The 17500-nt window shown below is 35.7% G+C and overlaps 1 protein-coding gene across 2 annotated transcripts in view; it reads left to right on the top strand.

Annotated features, from left to right (window-relative positions):
• Window positions 1-17500, top strand: part of LOC144962614 (acetyl-coenzyme A synthetase, cytoplasmic-like) — a 33586-nt gene that overhangs the window by 3096 nt on the left and 12990 nt on the right. The window contains exons 1-11 of one of the 2 annotated variants that reach the window (XM_078895704.1): window positions 2223-2307; window positions 3438-3889; window positions 6365-6456; window positions 8775-8878; window positions 10330-10402; window positions 12191-12266; window positions 12714-12843; window positions 13659-13774; window positions 15207-15399; window positions 16563-16696; window positions 17244-17376. In XM_078895704.1, the coding sequence (XP_078751830.1) occupies window positions 3552-3889; window positions 6365-6456; window positions 8775-8878; window positions 10330-10402; window positions 12191-12266; window positions 12714-12843; window positions 13659-13774; window positions 15207-15399; window positions 16563-16696; window positions 17244-17376 (1389 nt within the window). In that variant the 5' untranslated portion in view covers window positions 2223-2307; window positions 3438-3551. Of the gene's footprint in view, window positions 1-2222; window positions 2308-3437; window positions 3890-6364; window positions 6457-8774; window positions 8879-10329; window positions 10403-12190; window positions 12267-12713; window positions 12844-13658; window positions 13775-15206; window positions 15400-16562; window positions 16697-17243; window positions 17377-17500 lie in introns of those variants that run through there. The other variant, XM_078895705.1, reaches the window with a different exon arrangement.

The raw sequence follows: 17500 nt of genomic DNA, 5'->3' as shown, positions 1-17500 counted from the left end.
GGCGAACGAATCGGCGATCTCAAGAAGTGGGTGAGAGAGGGATCTAGAAATGACTTTGGGTTTGAAACGAATATTTTTGTGTTCGTGGATAGCTCACACGGTAGAGCCACGCTCTCACCTGCCAGGCGGAGTTGTCGTACCAATAAGGTCGCAGGTTCAAACCCCACCACCGCCGCGAAAAAAAAATAATTTTATTCTCTATTGTCTTCTGGCACTTTTCTACTCACTTCATATCTTGTTGTTACCAACATAAGTGCCTGCTCCACTCACTTTTCTGAATTAAAAATTCACCCCATACACCGGAGCATACTCAATGTCTCAATCGTTTCTATGTTATATGTTTGTGATGAGAATATTGGCTATTAAGCTTAACTGCTGGTCAAAATTACTTCGCGATGGTGGCGAACGAATCGGCGATCTCAAGAAGTGGGTGAGAGAGGGATCTAGAAATGACTTTGGGTTTGAAACGAATATTTTTGTGTTCGTGGATAGCTCACACGGTAGAGCCACGCTCTCACCTGCCAGGCGGAGTTGTCGTACCAATAAGGTCGCAGGTTCAAACCCCACCACCGCCGCGAAAAATTTTTTTATTCTCTATTGTCTTCTGGCACTTTTCTACTCACTTCATATCTTGTTGCTACTACAATCACCACCACCACATTATCATATTTATCACAACTTCTACAAACACCGCCACTACATCATCATCACTACTACTACTACTACTACAACCACCACCACATCATCATTACGACCACAACTACTACAACCACCACCACCACATCACCATCGTTACCACTACTACTATAACCACCACCATCACATCTTCATCACTACCACTACTACTACAACCACCAACACCACATCATTATCACTACCACAACTACTACAGCACCACCATATCATCATCACTACAACTACTACTACAACCACCACCACTACATCATCATCACTACTACTACAACCACCAACACCACCACCACATCATCGTCACCACTACTACTATAACCACCACATCATCACTACCACCACTACTACAAGCGCCACCACGACCTCCACATCATCATCATCACTACCACTACTAATACAACCACCACCACGACATCATCATTACCACTTCTACTGCAGCCACTACCACCACATCATCATCACTACCACTACTACAACTACAACCACCATCACATCATACCAGCACTTCTACTACTACTACTACTACTACTACTACTACTACTACTACTACTACTACCACATCATCATCACTACCACCACTACTGCAACCACCACCACATCATCATTATCATCATCACGACTCCTACTACAAGTACAATCATCACCTCATCATCACTACCACTACTACTACCCATCACCACCACATCATCATCACTACCACTGCTATTACAACCACCACCACCACATCATCATCACGACCACAACTACTACAACCACCACCACCACATCATCATCGTTACCACAACTACTATAACCACCACCATCACATCTTCATCACTACCACTACTACTACAACCACCAACACCACATCATTATCACTACCACAACTACTACACCACCACCATATCATCATGATTACAACTACTCCTAATACTACAACCACCACATCATCATTACTACCACTGCAACTACAACCAGCACCACACCATCATCACGACCACCACTACTACAACCAACAACCACCACATCATCATCGTTACCACTACTACTACAACCACCACCACCACCACATCATCATCATTACCACTACTACTACAACCACCTCCACCACATCTTCATCACTACCACTAGTACTACAACCACCACGACATCATCTCTCTCTCTCTCTCTCTCTCCTCTCTCTCTCTCTCTCTCTCTTCTCTCTCTCTCTCTCTCTGTCTATCTATCTGTGCGCACGTGTGTGTGTGTGTGTGTGTGTGTGTGGCGTGTCTGTACGTCTGCCTCGATCTCTTCCATCTATCTATATTCCTCACCTCTCTTTTACTTTACTTCTCTTTGAAGACTTGACATTCTTAACATAATACGTTGCGAAACTAAGTACAAAGGCATTGTGCACTCTCTTATAGACCACCTACCCCCCCCCCCCCCCACCCCAACACACAGACCATAATTAATTAATGCAGTTGCATCTAACACAATGCCGGGATTACGGTGATCCATGCTTGTAAATTTGATGTGTAGCTGCGTGTGGGCCGTGCAAAGCAATGGCCTACACACTCGGCTGTGGCGAGCGGGTGAATCTGCCCGGTGTGAGTGCCCTGCCTACAACTCAAACTACAAAATTGGGAGACCTATATTGTGCGTAAATTATTCCGGTCCCTAACGGAAATCACTAGCAACTTGTTATTGTTTACGTTTGGGCACCTAACTTTACTGCTCTATTGCCAAAAGTTTACAATTTTAGATTGTTTGTACTCTGTTTACATTGATAATCTAAAACCAATAATCGAAAATGCTCATTATATTTCCATTGAAACCGATGAAACAACCGAAATTTAAGATGTTTTCAATTTTTCATCGGCCTTAGATCAATTCGTAGGTAATTGACAATCCTGTTGAACACTTCATAAAATTTATTTGACGTTTAATTAAATATGAGAAAAACTTTAACGTGCAGAATAAATTGATAACACACGCAATTTTAAATATGATGGCGCTGGTGTAACGGAGAGAATTCAATTTTTTAAAGACAAAGAGAAATGTGCGGAGGCTAAAATTCCACTGTAAATAAAAATATTTTGAGTAAGTTGCACTTCGTTGTAATCAGCAAAATTCTACTTAACGTCATGAGCATTAATTTTTCATCTCATTTCTTGCAATCAGTCACGCTACGCCATTGCGACTCTCATTTAAAGTTGGATGAATAATGGTCAATAGACTTACAAGTTTTCTATTTTAAGAACTGCATTATGATCACTACTCTCATAGAGACGCATTGTTCAAAATATATCTGTGTATTTAATCAGCTTTTAATAATAGGAGGAACCTCAGATAATATGACCCCATGTGTGATTGGAACTGGGAAAATTAATGCCAGATAGTTTTTAGCCAGTCCATATAGAATGCCAAATCAACTTAGACAAAATATTCATAAAGTCTCATACTATCTTTATCAAAGACTGCTAGTAAATTTTTTGAATTTATAAATCTATCAAATAGCTATGTATTGAAAAAATATCACTGTCTTTGTAATTTTCTTTTCAAGAATTTATAAAAAATATTAGACTCTCTATGTACGAAAAGCTTTGCAAACTGGCAATTCAGCAGCCGGCACAGTTAGGATATTATTTTAGTAACCTCCCTTTATAAAGCGTCATCAACAACAAAAAGATTTTTTGTGCCAAGGGGTATAAGATACAATTGCCTTTTCATTGATTGAACAACGCTTGAAAACCTGCATGTTTTATGTCCTTTTGCATTTGTTGTAGAAGCAGGTCGTTCCGCTAGGTGAAGACGCTGTTCACTGTTGAACAACTGAGTCGCGCTTTTGTTGTATATCGAGGAATAGGAAGTAAGTAAAAAACTGAAGTGGTAAAAAAACCATGTCGGACTCTGTTGACGATGATTTGCACCAAACAGATCTTCTTAAAACTTATCCTCCACCACAAATATTGAAGGATGAGGCTCATGTTAAGAGTTTTCAAGAATATCAACGTAAACATGAGTTGTCTGTCAAGGAACCTGAAACATTTTGGGGAGAAATTGCTGATCAGTTCTTTTGGAAATCGCGTCACACAGGACCTTTTTGCAGTTACAATTTTGATGTAAAAAAAGGTCCCATCTTCATCAAATGGATGGAAGGAGCACAGACCAATATTTCATACAATGCACTAGACAGACACGTCGAGAATGGACTGGGTGACAAAGTTGCCTTTTATTGGTAAGATTTTTGAACCATTTACATTTTTTATTCACTAAGAGCCAAAAAGCCACTTTGTTAATATTGTTATCAAGAAGAGAAATTAAGTAACAGCAATAAAATAATGAGGATAATAATAATAATAATAATAATAATAATAATAATAATAATAATAATAATAATAATAATAATAATAATAAAGATAATTCAGGCCCCACTTAAAAAAAAAAGTATTAGTAAATATACATAGTTTCACCACTTGAATTAGTTTCCAAAGAAAGAAACACATTGACCTCTATCAGGCCACCAAGACGGATATGTCTGTCTCACATCTCCCAAATGTCTTGGATGTCTTGTGACCTTAAATTAAACTTGAGCTTTTATATAGTGCAATATCCACTTAACGCGCTCAAAGCGCTTTACAAGGGGTCCCTGGCCAACAGCAATATTTAACATGTAGGATGGGACATGACGCCTTTTAGGCGAAATTACAATTTTTTTCGGACAAAGACAACGATGTTGACGGCCAGGTACTCATTTTACACCTGAGTACGGTGAGGGAATGTGAGTAAAGAGCTTCTCCAAGGACAACTATGCACATGCGAGGCTTGAACCCAGGACCTTCCGATCCGGAAGCCATTGTCATACCACTAGACCACATAGCTGCACTGTGAATTAAACTATTGGTAGGTATCGGAATTACATGTTTGCAGCACTTTTGAGAAAATAAATAGTCTCTTCCAAAAACAGATTTTCATAAGAATAAAATATACATCCCTAACACCACTACAACAACCACCACATCACCCTTCCTACTGCCACTACTACAACCACCACATCACCATCCTTACCATCACTACTACAACAACCAAACAACCACCACATCACTATCCCTACTACCAGTATTGCAACAGCCACCACATCACCATCCCTACCACCACTACAACAACCACCACATCACCATCTTTGTGCGGCTATGTGGTCTAGTGGTATGACACTCGCTTTCGGATCGGAAGGTCCTGGGTTCGAGCCTCGCTCAGTGCATAGTTGAGTCCTTGGAAAAGGCTCTTTACTCATATTCTCTCACCATACTCTGGTGTAAAATGAGTACCTGGCTGTTAACAGCATTGTCTCTGTCCGAAAAAATTGTAATATCGCCTAACAGGCTCCATGTACTGTCCTACATATTAAATGTTACTGTTGGCCAGGGACCCCTTGTAAAGCACTTTGAGCACATTTAGTGAATATTGCGCTATATAAAAGCTCAATTTTAAGCTTAATTTTTAATCCCTAACACCACAACAACAACCACCACATCACCATCCCTACCACTACTACTGCTACAACACCACCACATCACCATCCTTACTACCACCATTACAACAACCAACGTATCACCATCCCGACCACCACTATTACAACAACCACAGCACCATCCCTACCACCACTACTACAACAACCACATCACCATCCCTACCACCACCACTACAACAACCACCACATCACCGTCCCTAACACCACTACAACAACCACCACATAACCATCCCTACAACCATTGATACAACAACCACCACATCACCATCCCTACCACCACCACTAAAACAACCACCACATCAACCACCACATCAGCATCCCTACCACCACCATTACAACAACCACCGTATCACCATCCCGACCACCACTATTACAACAACCACAGCACCATCTGTACCACCACTACTACAACCACCACATAACCATCCCTACCACCACTACTACAACAACCACCATATCACCATCCCTACAACCATTAATACAACAACCACACATCACCATCCCTAACACCACTACAACAACCACCAAATCACCATCCTACCACCACCACATCACCATCCCTAACACCACTACCACAACCACCACATAACCATCCCTACCACCACTGCTACAACAACCACCACATAACCATCCCTACCACCACTACTATAACAACCACCACATCACCATCCTTACAACCATTAATACAACTACCACCACATAACCAGCCCTACCACCACCACTACAACAACCACCACATCACCATCCACCACTACAACAACCACCAAATCACCATCCCTTCCACCACTAATAGATCGCTTTTATCAGAAAACCCTTATATCATATCTTTGCCACATTTCAAACAAACAAACAAAAAGTCAAAACAAAACAAAATGAAGGAAATGCAAACGAGACCTGTTTCTTTTCTTATTAAATAACATTAAAATTCAATGTTTCATCCATATGGTAAAATCAAAACGACAACAGTTGTAATCCATACTATGTGGTAGTCCTGCAGCTATATCAGAAACATGAAGTTAAGCCCACAACTGTAATATCACCTTTTAAAAATTTGTATGGTTGCATTTCACATACTAAAAAGACTGCGTAAGTTGGCATAAAAGTTTAGGATAAGATGGCATAATACAATTAATTTTGACAGTGCAAGTGTATTAAATTGTGACCTTCATTCCTACTTTACAGGGAAGGCAATCAGCCAAGCGACGATGGAAAGATTACATATTCTCAACTACTGGAGAAAGTCTGCCAGTTTGCAAATGTTTTGAAAGATCTTGGTAAGTCAATTCATACCATACAAAAGTTGTTTGTGAGGTTATCTTTTTATATAACATGCTTTCAATATTCCTGACTCCCTGAAGTTATTATTCACACCTGAGTTTAGTAGATTATAATGTGTTTTTAAAGGATTCAATGCATGGCCAAAGTTTTGCCATAATTGTCACCGTTTCAATTATTGACCTCTCATAAGTGACAAACTTGTTTCATGCTCTAAGACTGATAGTGATAGATAATTGGTATGAATGCTATTCTTTCATAATTATCATCTCACTCTGTCATCAGGAACAGTGGTAACCATAACTATGTGACCCTCTATGTCTCTTTTCATGTTGCTATGGGAGTTTAAAAAATGTTCTTTTTTAATTGAGTATGCACAGTTCATATCAAAGAGTTGAGGAAAAGAAAGGATATGATTTTCTTCGTCAGTGTATGTTAACAGGTTAATATTTCCTGTATGTTCAGACAAAAGAGCACCTGACAGGTAAAATAAACTGCATGATTTTCATATCTGCTTGATTTCTATGTCTGTAACAGGGACTAGAATTATTCTTTTTGGGAGCATCACAAAAAACCCAAAAAACTGCTGTTTTTTTATTATGCACTTTTTAACATTTACAACTTTTTAAACCCTTTTGGAATGGGTCATTTACCCTAACCCTAACTTCCCAATAAAATGTACTGAAGTTGTTGACCTTGCTGTTACAGACTCTTCATTTTCATTTACCCTACAAAATGTTATTCTCCCTTTAAGATGGTAGACATTATACTAAGTAACCAAACAAAGCTATAATAGATTAAGTTAGATATTGAAAATAATTTATCTGTTGTGACAGAAAGAGATAATATCAAATGATCTTTATTGACAAGCATACGCCTTTAAAGACGAGACGCATCACTGATAGGAAAGTAGCCCAATGGTTTTGTGGGCATAAAAATAAAAGTAGAAAAAGACAAAAGGCGGGCTAATCTCAATGTCATAAAGAAATTTATTAATCCATCAAAAACAATACTTCTACAAATAAAGAATACCAAAAGAAATTTTATAATTTTAAATTCAAAAACATCATCAGTTGTAAAGAGGTATACCTCGTTCCAAATCAGCTCCTCTACAAGCGCAAATTAAAAACATTACCAATGCCATCAAGGAAATTGCTCCAACTTCGCAAAATGTGAAAGAAAACCCCAAACATGAACCCTTCGAGGTAGTCTCACCATTTGAATTTTTTTTCCAGCAATAGAAATATGATAAATTATAATGAGAACTTCCAAATGCTGTGTACTTGACCCCATCCCAAAAAATTAAAAACTGCATTCATGTTTTGGTGCCTATTATAACAGTAATAGTGATAACTAACTCAGCTCTGCTATAGTGCCAACTACTTCAAAGAAAGTTATTGTAAAACCTCGACTGAAAAAGAGTACACTTGATCAGAATGAACTTCAAAATTATAGGTTTCAAATCTTCATTTTCTATCGAAAATAAAAGTCCGTATTGATATAATCAATTATTTTGACAATGAACATGGTTGCTTGTTAACTCTCTTAGATCTCTCCTCTGCTTTCGATACAAAAGACCATGACATTTTACGTTATGATTTCAGCGTTGCTTTTGGTATCAGAGGCAATGCACTAGAGTGGTGTCAATGGTACCTTAGAATTAGAACACAAGTTGTTCAAATAAATGTTAAATTTTCAGGAGAATTTTATTTGATGTATGGGGCACCAATTTGTTTGCTTTCTTCTTCTTCTTTTTCTACTTCTTCTTCTTCTTCTTCTTCTTCTTCTTCTTCTTCTTCTTCTTCTTCTTCTTCTTCTTCTTCTTCTTCTTCTTCTTCTTCTTCTTCTTCTTCTTCTTCTTCTCTTCTTCTTCTTCTTCTTCTTCTTCTTCTTCTTCTTCTTCTTCTCTTCTTCTTCTTCTTCTTCTTCTTCTTCTTCTTCTTCTTCTTCTTCTTCTTCTTCTTCTTCTTCTTCTTCTTCTTCTTCTTCTTCTTCTTCTTCTTCTTCTTCTTTTTTTTCTTCTCATCATCATTGTCATTGTTATTATTATCATCTTTATCATTATTTATATTATTATTATTATTATTATTATTATTATTATTATTATTATTATTATTATTATTATTATTATTATTATTATTATTATTATTTATTTATTATTATTATTATTATTATTATTATTATTATTATTATTATTATTATTATTATTATTATTATTATTATTATTATTTATTATTATTATTATTATTATTATTATTATTATTATTATTTAATTTTGCTTTTTTTGCTTTTATGCGTTTCCTATTTTTTATTGAAGGTGTGAAGAAAGGAGATCGTGTCGCCATCTATATGCCAATGATAGTTGAGCTAGAAATTGCTATGCTTGCTTGTGCCAGAATTGGAGCCGTTCATTCTATTGTGGTAATCAAATGCTTCATCTTCGTCCAAAAATACAGTCTTGTACAAGCATTTGAAAGGCTGCATATGTCATTTAGCAATAATATGTAGATATACATTGTCCTATCCAATGACTTTGAGGAAAAATGTTACTGTTTAAACAAGTGAATAACAGTTACGTGGTCCTAATGAAAAAAAAAAATCAAACTGAACAAACCAAAGCAAACAAACCAACGAAAAAACAAAAAAATCCCTCAAAACATACATTCTCTCTCTCTCTCTCTCTCTCTCTCTCTCTCTCTCTCTCTCTCTCTCTCTCTCTCTCTCTTCTCCTCTTCTCTCTCTCTCTTCTCACTCACTCACTTCCTCTCTCTCTTCTTCTCCCTCTCTCTCTCTCTCTCCTCCCTCACTCCTCACTCCCTCTCTCTCTCTCTCTCTCTCTCTCTCTCTCTCTCTCTCTCTCTCTCTCTCTCTTCCCTCCTCTCCCCTCCTCTCTCCTCCATCTTCACACACACATGATAGTTTCACCATGATACACACTCATACCCACACACACACACATACTCACAACACACTCGGATTTTTTGAGAACAAAGAATTCTACACTATAAAAGTGAGGGAACGTATACCCTACTCATTATACATTCCTGATTCCTAATCTGTTAAAAATAATGGTCACAATGAATCACACCACCAAGAACTTGATTGTCCTCGGACCTTGTTGATTGTGGTGTTTGAATGGACTCAATTCACGGAAAGCTTGTTAAATATTTTAATTCTGTTACTATTATTTTATCTTTGATTAAAAAAAACAAACACTTTTCTCTTTCTTTTCCTGTTGTATACATGATTCTCATATTGACTTCCTGTATTTGTTTTATCATTTTTAAAAACCTTCAATGTTTTAGATCATAAGCATTGCAGAGTTCAATATATCAAGCATTGAGGGAAAAAAAAGTGATTCATTAGTCATCAGCATGTGTAATGAACTTTATGAGGTAGAGCGATGTCGAGTGGGGATTCAGCTTGGATTGTTGTTTTTGACTTTGTAAATTTTCATAGTTTAAATGAATAGAATTGCATTTTGAATTCTTAAGTGAGCCAGAAATCGGATAAAATGCAAGAGTGTTTGAGTAAATGTTCTGTAGTGTTTTTAACAGTGTTGATGCTTTGTTTTCTTTTTAAAATTTATTTATTTCTTAATAATTTAAATGTCGGAGATAAATCATAACAATTTAATATTTATTTATTTATTCTTATTATTGTTTGCTATTACTCCTATGTACCAAGAGTAACATGCAGTATGATATCTGACAATAAGGAAATTTTTTTTATTGAATTGAATTGAATTGAATTGCTATGGTGCAGTTATTTTTAGCGAAAAGAAAAGAGGGAAAGAAGGATAAATTCCTCATTCAAGAGTCCTGAGTTCTCACAATGATGATTGACTAATTCCCATTTTGTTTATTATTCAGTTTGCAGGATTTTCTGCTGAATCTCTGAGTGACCGAATTATTGATGCAAACTGTTGTGCTATCGTTACTTCAGGTGAGATGATATATATTGAATATTTATTTAAAAGCATTATTTGTGGTCAAAATCTAATTTTTTTTTTCTGTTATCATTCTGAATGGGTTTAGAGTCTCTCTGTTGCAGGAGGCAATAGAAAAATATGATACTGCTTAGTGGATTTGTCAGTATGAGTAAAGAAATAATATTGATGTAATGGAGTTATCAGAAAAATTCATTTGTGTGTCTGTTATGCCATGTAAATTTCATTGTTTCATTTTAAGCTCGTGTTTGTATCCCAATAGGAGTATCAAATTTGGAGGTTACAGTACTAGTATGCTAGCTAGCTAAATAGACGAAGGATCATCATCATCATCATCATCATCATCATCATCATCATCATCATCATCGTCGTCGCCATCGTCATTAATTATCATCATCTTCATCATCATTGTCACCGACATCATCGTCATTATGATTAACTGTAAAGTTTGCCTCAGATATCAACGACTAAGACTTTAGATTATACCATCAAATTGAAGGGATAATGAGTACGTTCAATTTATCAATGTGATAGTTCATTTCAGCTGGTCTTTTAATGCTTTAAACCAGCTTACTTTTGTACTGAAGTAAACAATAATGGCCTGATTATATTTTGTAAATGGCACCAGCTGGTGATCCAATCATTTAGATAATGTGTTAAAATCAATACAGAATTCATTAATGAAACAGGAGGCTTCGATTAATTGGGCTCTGATTGAAAAAAAAAAAGAAGCCTCTCTTATGTTGCTATGTAGTCTAGTGGTATGACATTTGCCTTCAGATTGGAGGGTCCAGGTTTTGAGTTCCACTCTTAGGGGCGCATAGTTCAGTCCCTGGAAAAGGATCTTTACTCACATTCTCTCACCATACTCGGGTGTGAAATGAATACTTGGCCGTTAACATTGTCTTTGTCAGAAAAAATATAATATTGCACAACAAGCGTCGTGTCTCGTCATTATCCGATTCTATTCTTAATATATGGCAGATTATATTTCGATCTCTTTATTAGAACCTCATCTCTGATTGTCCTCATTTTAGCTTTTTGAAATACATTTTTTGTTGCTTACGTAGTCCTGCCATTTTATGTTCATTATCTGGACTAGAACCCATCTAGCTTTTCATTGTCTTCTTTGTTATGTATATTTGTTATGTAGTTCTTCAGAGGCATAAGGCCCATGGAGCTGGAGTTCATCCCGTTTTCTGTAGCATTAAATGGACAGTAGTAAATGCTTGTTACCTTTAGTGTAGGACGCTAGTCTCTTTATTGCAAAGTACTTTTCCCCCTATCTAACAGACCTAGCTACTCAATCACTTGCTGGATGGACAAAAAAACCCCCAGAATCAAACCAGGTCCCTTTGCTTATCAGGACATCCATATTAGTTATATATCTGGGTATAAATAGAGAATATTTTGAGTTTTGACTCTTGGTTAGTTTCTTTAATGTGGATGATGACTAAATACGGCTATAAAGCTCACTTTTTGGCCACTCATATAATATGTAGATACCCTATCTGTAGATTAACACTCATAAACATCTGCTTGTGCAATGAATGATTGTTTAAACATACATAATTGTGTGTCTGTTATGAACAAGAAATATATTAGATAAATTCGATATGTCCTATCATTGTCAAACGATCCTGCAATGACATAAGCTTTCTTCTGTGTATGTACTATTTTATAAGTGAGGTTTATACTTCAAGATAAAGGATTTTGAATGAAATTGTTTATCACCTGAAAAATCATTCTAATCAGATTAATTTTTGTTTTTTTGTTTTCCGCAGATGGTGTTTGGAGAGGGTCGAAGCTTTTGAATTTGAAATCGATTGTGGACAAAGCTTTGAATATTTGTAAAGAAAAGTATGGATTTTTCTCTGTTTTCATTTGTTGTGTATACCAATATAATTACACACAGACACAAGTACACACACACACACACACACACATGCACATACAGGCACACATAAATGTATTGTCTAACTTCTATCCTGCAGTTATTTTAAAATTGGATGTAAGACAGCAGGGTTATAGATAAATGTTTATAGGCAAGATATGCTACCAGGTTCATGTCTTCAGACAAGTGGTCAGATCGTTGTGTAGCTTTTTGACCAACCAGTAATAAGTTTATGGTTCATCAGGGCTGGGCACTGCTTTGAATTATAACTATATAACTGAAAGCTTTTAAAGTGATTTTAGCGTCGGGTAGGCTGGTAGTTAGGATTAAACTATAAATTGATGCTATTTGACTTTAATTGTTATCATTATTGTTATATTTACTTGTTCTCTTCCCTTCGTTTTCTGATGTAGAGGGCAGCCATTAAAACATTGTGTGGTGTACTGCCATTTGACTCATCACGAGGCCAATGATGGACCACACAAGAATGGGAACAGCAATGAGTGCAGCAGCGTTGGAGCCAGACCTACGGATAAACTACAGGTAATGAAGGACTCAATGATTCTAATATTATTATTATGAGACTTTTAGGTGATATCAAACTAAGTATATTGATTGTATGCTCTTGGAATATATATCTGCTGCCTATTTGAACCAATTTCCCTTTGTCTTACTTTTTCTCAGGTGGTTTAATTGTAATTCTAGAAGTTTTTTAACTCTCCAATTTTTTCCCTTTTAACTGGTGCTGAAATGACCTAAATGTGATGAAAGCAGTGTAAAAACCCTTCAAAATAAAATAAATGGCAATCACTGCAATATGGAGTGTGGAACCCTTCCCCCCCCCCCTCCCCCCCATCGCATTCTCCCCAGGATGCAATGTGACAAGTATACTTTCCAAAATGTGATTGTGCCGTTAGCATTATGATAACAATTAATGGTTACAAGGATGCATGATGATAATGATAATGATAATAATAATGATAATAATAATGATATCAATAATAATGATAATGATAATAATAATGATAATGACAATAATAATAGTGATAATAATAATAATAATAATAATAATAATAATAATAATAATAATAATAATAATAATAATAATAATAATAATAATAATAATAATAATAATAATAGTAATAATAATAATGATGATAATAATGATAATGATAATAATGATAATAATGATAATAATGATAATAATAATAATAATAATAATAATAATAATAATAATAATAATAATAATAATAATAATAATAATAATAATAATAATAATATCTTTATTGTCCTCAAAATAGTGGCAATTTGTCATTTGGTTATGTGTTACACGCATGAATTTGTTTACTCAATTTCAGTACGAGTGGGTAGAAGGACGGGACCTGTGGTGGCATAACCTGATGTGTGAGGCTTCTAAAACATGTGAACCAGAATGGATGGATGCTGAAGATCCTCTCTTTATGCTTTACACAAGGTCTTAGATCACAATTCAAAATGTTAGGAACAAAAATCAAAATAACAGCTTTGAATAAAAACAAATGACTAATAATTGGATGTTTTGGGCTCAAAGCCCTTCTTTAGCCAATATTAGAAACAATAAATACATTAATACATCGCTTAAAATTCAGACAGATGGCAGAGGAATATTTTAATATATTTTCTGTTTTTTTGTTATTGGATGAAGAAGAGTTTTGAACCCGAAACGTTCTGTGCTTTGTATTTTGCTCTTTTTTGGAGCTGTTATATTCATTTTTGTTCATTACTTTTTACAGCCCACAGCTTCTAGCAGCTAAATATCACAATTCAAGATGAGCATTTGGATTATGGTTGTATACTGAATGAGGGTCTTAATAGTTCAGATGGTCTCTAGCGCTCTTGTCTCACAAGCAAAATTATTATGATCTCAGTGTGAGTTGAGGTGCTTTTAAAATAGACAGGCATCCTACATAAATGGTAGCAAGCAAAGGTTGTTGTCTGTTTTATGTTATAATAGATAGAAACAGGGATAGACTGAGGTTTCCATGGGCTTTATGGTTCTAAAAGACTAGCTTTTCTTGTCATCCAAGAATGATGATTTCCAAATTAACTTAGAAATAGACATCAGTGCTTAAGTCACTTTCTGAAGGTAAACGATATATTCTGTTTGACGACTAGAGTTTAAGTGTTCAATGATCATTAATCTTATTTTACGTATACTGTAAATTAAGCCCTTGTTTGATTTACTTTCCTCATTCATAGTATATACAGCCTTTTGTTTTGTTTTTTGACTCTGTAACTTGGTCCTTACAATTAGTGTTAGTAGTCCATCAGAGCCATTTAGCCCATAGAACCAAAATTTATCCCGGTTTCTATAACATGAAATGGACAATAGCAATTGCTTGCTACCCTTTGGATAAGACGTGAGTCTATTGCACAATCCTTTCAGATAATTTTTTTGTATTATCATTATTGTTATATTTACTTGTTCTCTTTCCTTCGTTTTCTGATGGTAACTTTGGTAACTTTTGACCATAAAGCGTTTTACTTGCTTACGACTGATTCTAACTAATTTGCTGTTTGTTGTCATATTATACAGAGAAGAAGAAAAATAAAAGTGTTAAAAGATGGTAGATTTGAAAAGCATTATATTTAACTCTAAAGACAAATAATCCCTCTCTCTCTCTCTCTCTCTCTCTCTCTCTCTCTCCCTCTCTCTCTCTCTCTCTCTCTCTCTCTCTCTCTCTCTCTCTCTCTCTCTCTCTCTCTCTCTCTCTCTCTCTCTCTCTCTCTCTCTCTCTCTCTCTTTCTCCCTCTCCTTCTCATTTTTCTTTTCTTTTCTCTCTCTTTCTCTCTCTCCCCCCCTCCCATACCTTCCTTGCATTTAAGTCCCACCACTCACCACTAATTTTTCTGTTTTTCCTTTACAGTGGCTCTACAGGTAAACCAAAAGGTGTGTTACATACAATTGGAGGCTACATGCTGTATGCCGCCACCACCTTCAAGTATTCCTTTGATTTCCACCCAGATGACATTTACTGGTGTACAGCAGATGTCGGCTGGATTACTGGACACACTTATGTCTGCTATGGACCCCTTTGCAATGGAGCGACAGGAATCATTGTAAGAGAAAATGTGTATCTTTCACTGTCTGACCTCTCAAACACCAAATTTCACTTCAACTTTTTCTTTTAAGTCTTTGTTCTTTTCACAAAAGTCAATTTCATAGAAAAAATGAAACTTCCACTCATTTTTTCATGTAACAGACATTTTTATGGTCTTGAAAGGTTTGGGTAACTTGATGGTTTGAAGTATATGCATGGGTGCAAGAGTGCCGGCTACAGCCGGCCTGCTGGCTGATTGGGTTACCGAAAAAAACGTCGCCGGCTTTTTGCGATTTGGATTTGATTGATTTTTTTTTTTTTGTGACAAGAAACTTAACAAATTACTCCATTACAACCTTTGGATTAAACATACAACAATTGTGGACTACTGTTATGAAGACTGGATGCTGAGAACAAGACTTCAAAAGACGAGGTGAAGTCTGTGAATCTTGCAGGCTTTTTCAGATTATATGTCTGGTCATAAGTAGACTTGCAGGCTTTTTGAGGTCCAGTTGCTTGCTCCCATGAGTATATGCCTACATTCGCATTTTGAATTAGATAAAGAAATTACTTCCAGCTCTTTTGAAGTCAAAAGCCTCCCACTTTTTTCATCATCTTAGTAAATAATTTACTTTATTTTGCATCTTCTTCATCATAGAAGTGTATGTCTTATGTCTGTTTCTATATTTTAATATAATGCATCATTATAAAATATATGACAATTTATTTTCTTTTGGATTACCTCAAGATATATCTCAAATACATCAATTTATTTCATTCCTTTAGCAAATATATTTGTCCCTCCACTTCCGTCCTTTTCTTTCCGAGGCCCAATCCAAGACAGTCTTCACAATGTCCCCCACCTCTTTTCTCATGATAATCCTCATTTTTATTCTCAATGATGATATATGATCTATAGTATTTTTGGTAACGAGTTTTGACATTCAACAGTGCAGATTAACTTAACACCGAAATTTTAATGAGTATCTCATTATTTTTCCTTTTCTATTTCTGTTGTAAAGAAGTGTCCTACACCAACCATTTTATTTTACAATAAATTATTGTTGATCTATAACAATTGTTTCTTTCTAAGTTATAAACATCACAGGTGATAATGTTTGAATATATGGAAAATAAATAGAAAAGACAAAACAACAGAGAAAATTTTTGACCTTTTTTCAGTTTGAAGGGGTTCCTTTCTATCCTGATGCTGGTCGTTTCTGGGAAGTTGTTGCTAAATACAAAGTGACAAAGTTTTACACTGCACCCACTGCCATTCGATCTCTGATGAAGTATGGAGATGAATATGTCACCAAGTAAGATACGTTTGATGTGGTTCTGACTATAGTAAACGCTTAATGCATTAAATTTACTGACTCCCAAAAATTCTCAAGCTCAATTTAAACTTTGGAGGGGAAGTAACTGTCTACCCTTTTTATTTACAATATCATACTTAAAAGTATTAAATTCCGTCTTTATTTAATTTAATATATATTTTCCCAAAATATTATAAGAATCTCATAATCATAACGATTTGGTTTGCATTTTTATGGTGCAAATTTATCTGATGCCATGGGATAGAAAATATGTTTTTAATTACCTTATTTGTGATTGATGTATCAACTTTAGCTACACTTTCTCCACACTGTGAACAGTTATTCCTGCAACTCTTTTTGTGTCCGTCTCTAGATTTTATTTAGATCACTTGTCTTTATTCAACTCAAGTGAATATAAGGATAACTTGATCTTTTCATTAGATTTTCAAGCTATTAAAAAAAAGTTTTTTAAATGCTGAGCTTGATCTTTGTGTTTGATTTACTACTTGCTATGTAATGCCTTAATTAATGTTGTTGATCTCCTCAGACATGATAGGTCCTCATTAAAAATCCTGGCCACTGTGGGAGAACCCATCAATCCTGAGGCTTGGGTTTGGTACTACAAGGTTGTTGGGGAGGGGCGATGTGCTATTGTAGACACATTCTGGCAGACTGAAACGGTAAACAAATGCATCAATTATTGATAATAACAAGAAATGAAGGAGTGGTGAGGATAACTCAAGACAGTAGAACTATGGTCTCCCCGGCTAGGCAGAGTTGTCGTACCAGTAAGGTTGCAGGTTC

The sequence above is a fragment of the Berghia stephanieae genome, chromosome 1, assembly GCF_034508935.2.
Source record: "Berghia stephanieae isolate SIO BIC M18660-M18661 chromosome 1, UCSD_Bste_1.3, whole genome shotgun sequence".
Lineage (NCBI taxonomy): Eukaryota > Metazoa > Mollusca > Gastropoda > Nudibranchia > Aeolidiidae > Berghia > Berghia stephanieae.
This window is presented reverse-complemented; position numbering and strand designations above follow the sequence as displayed.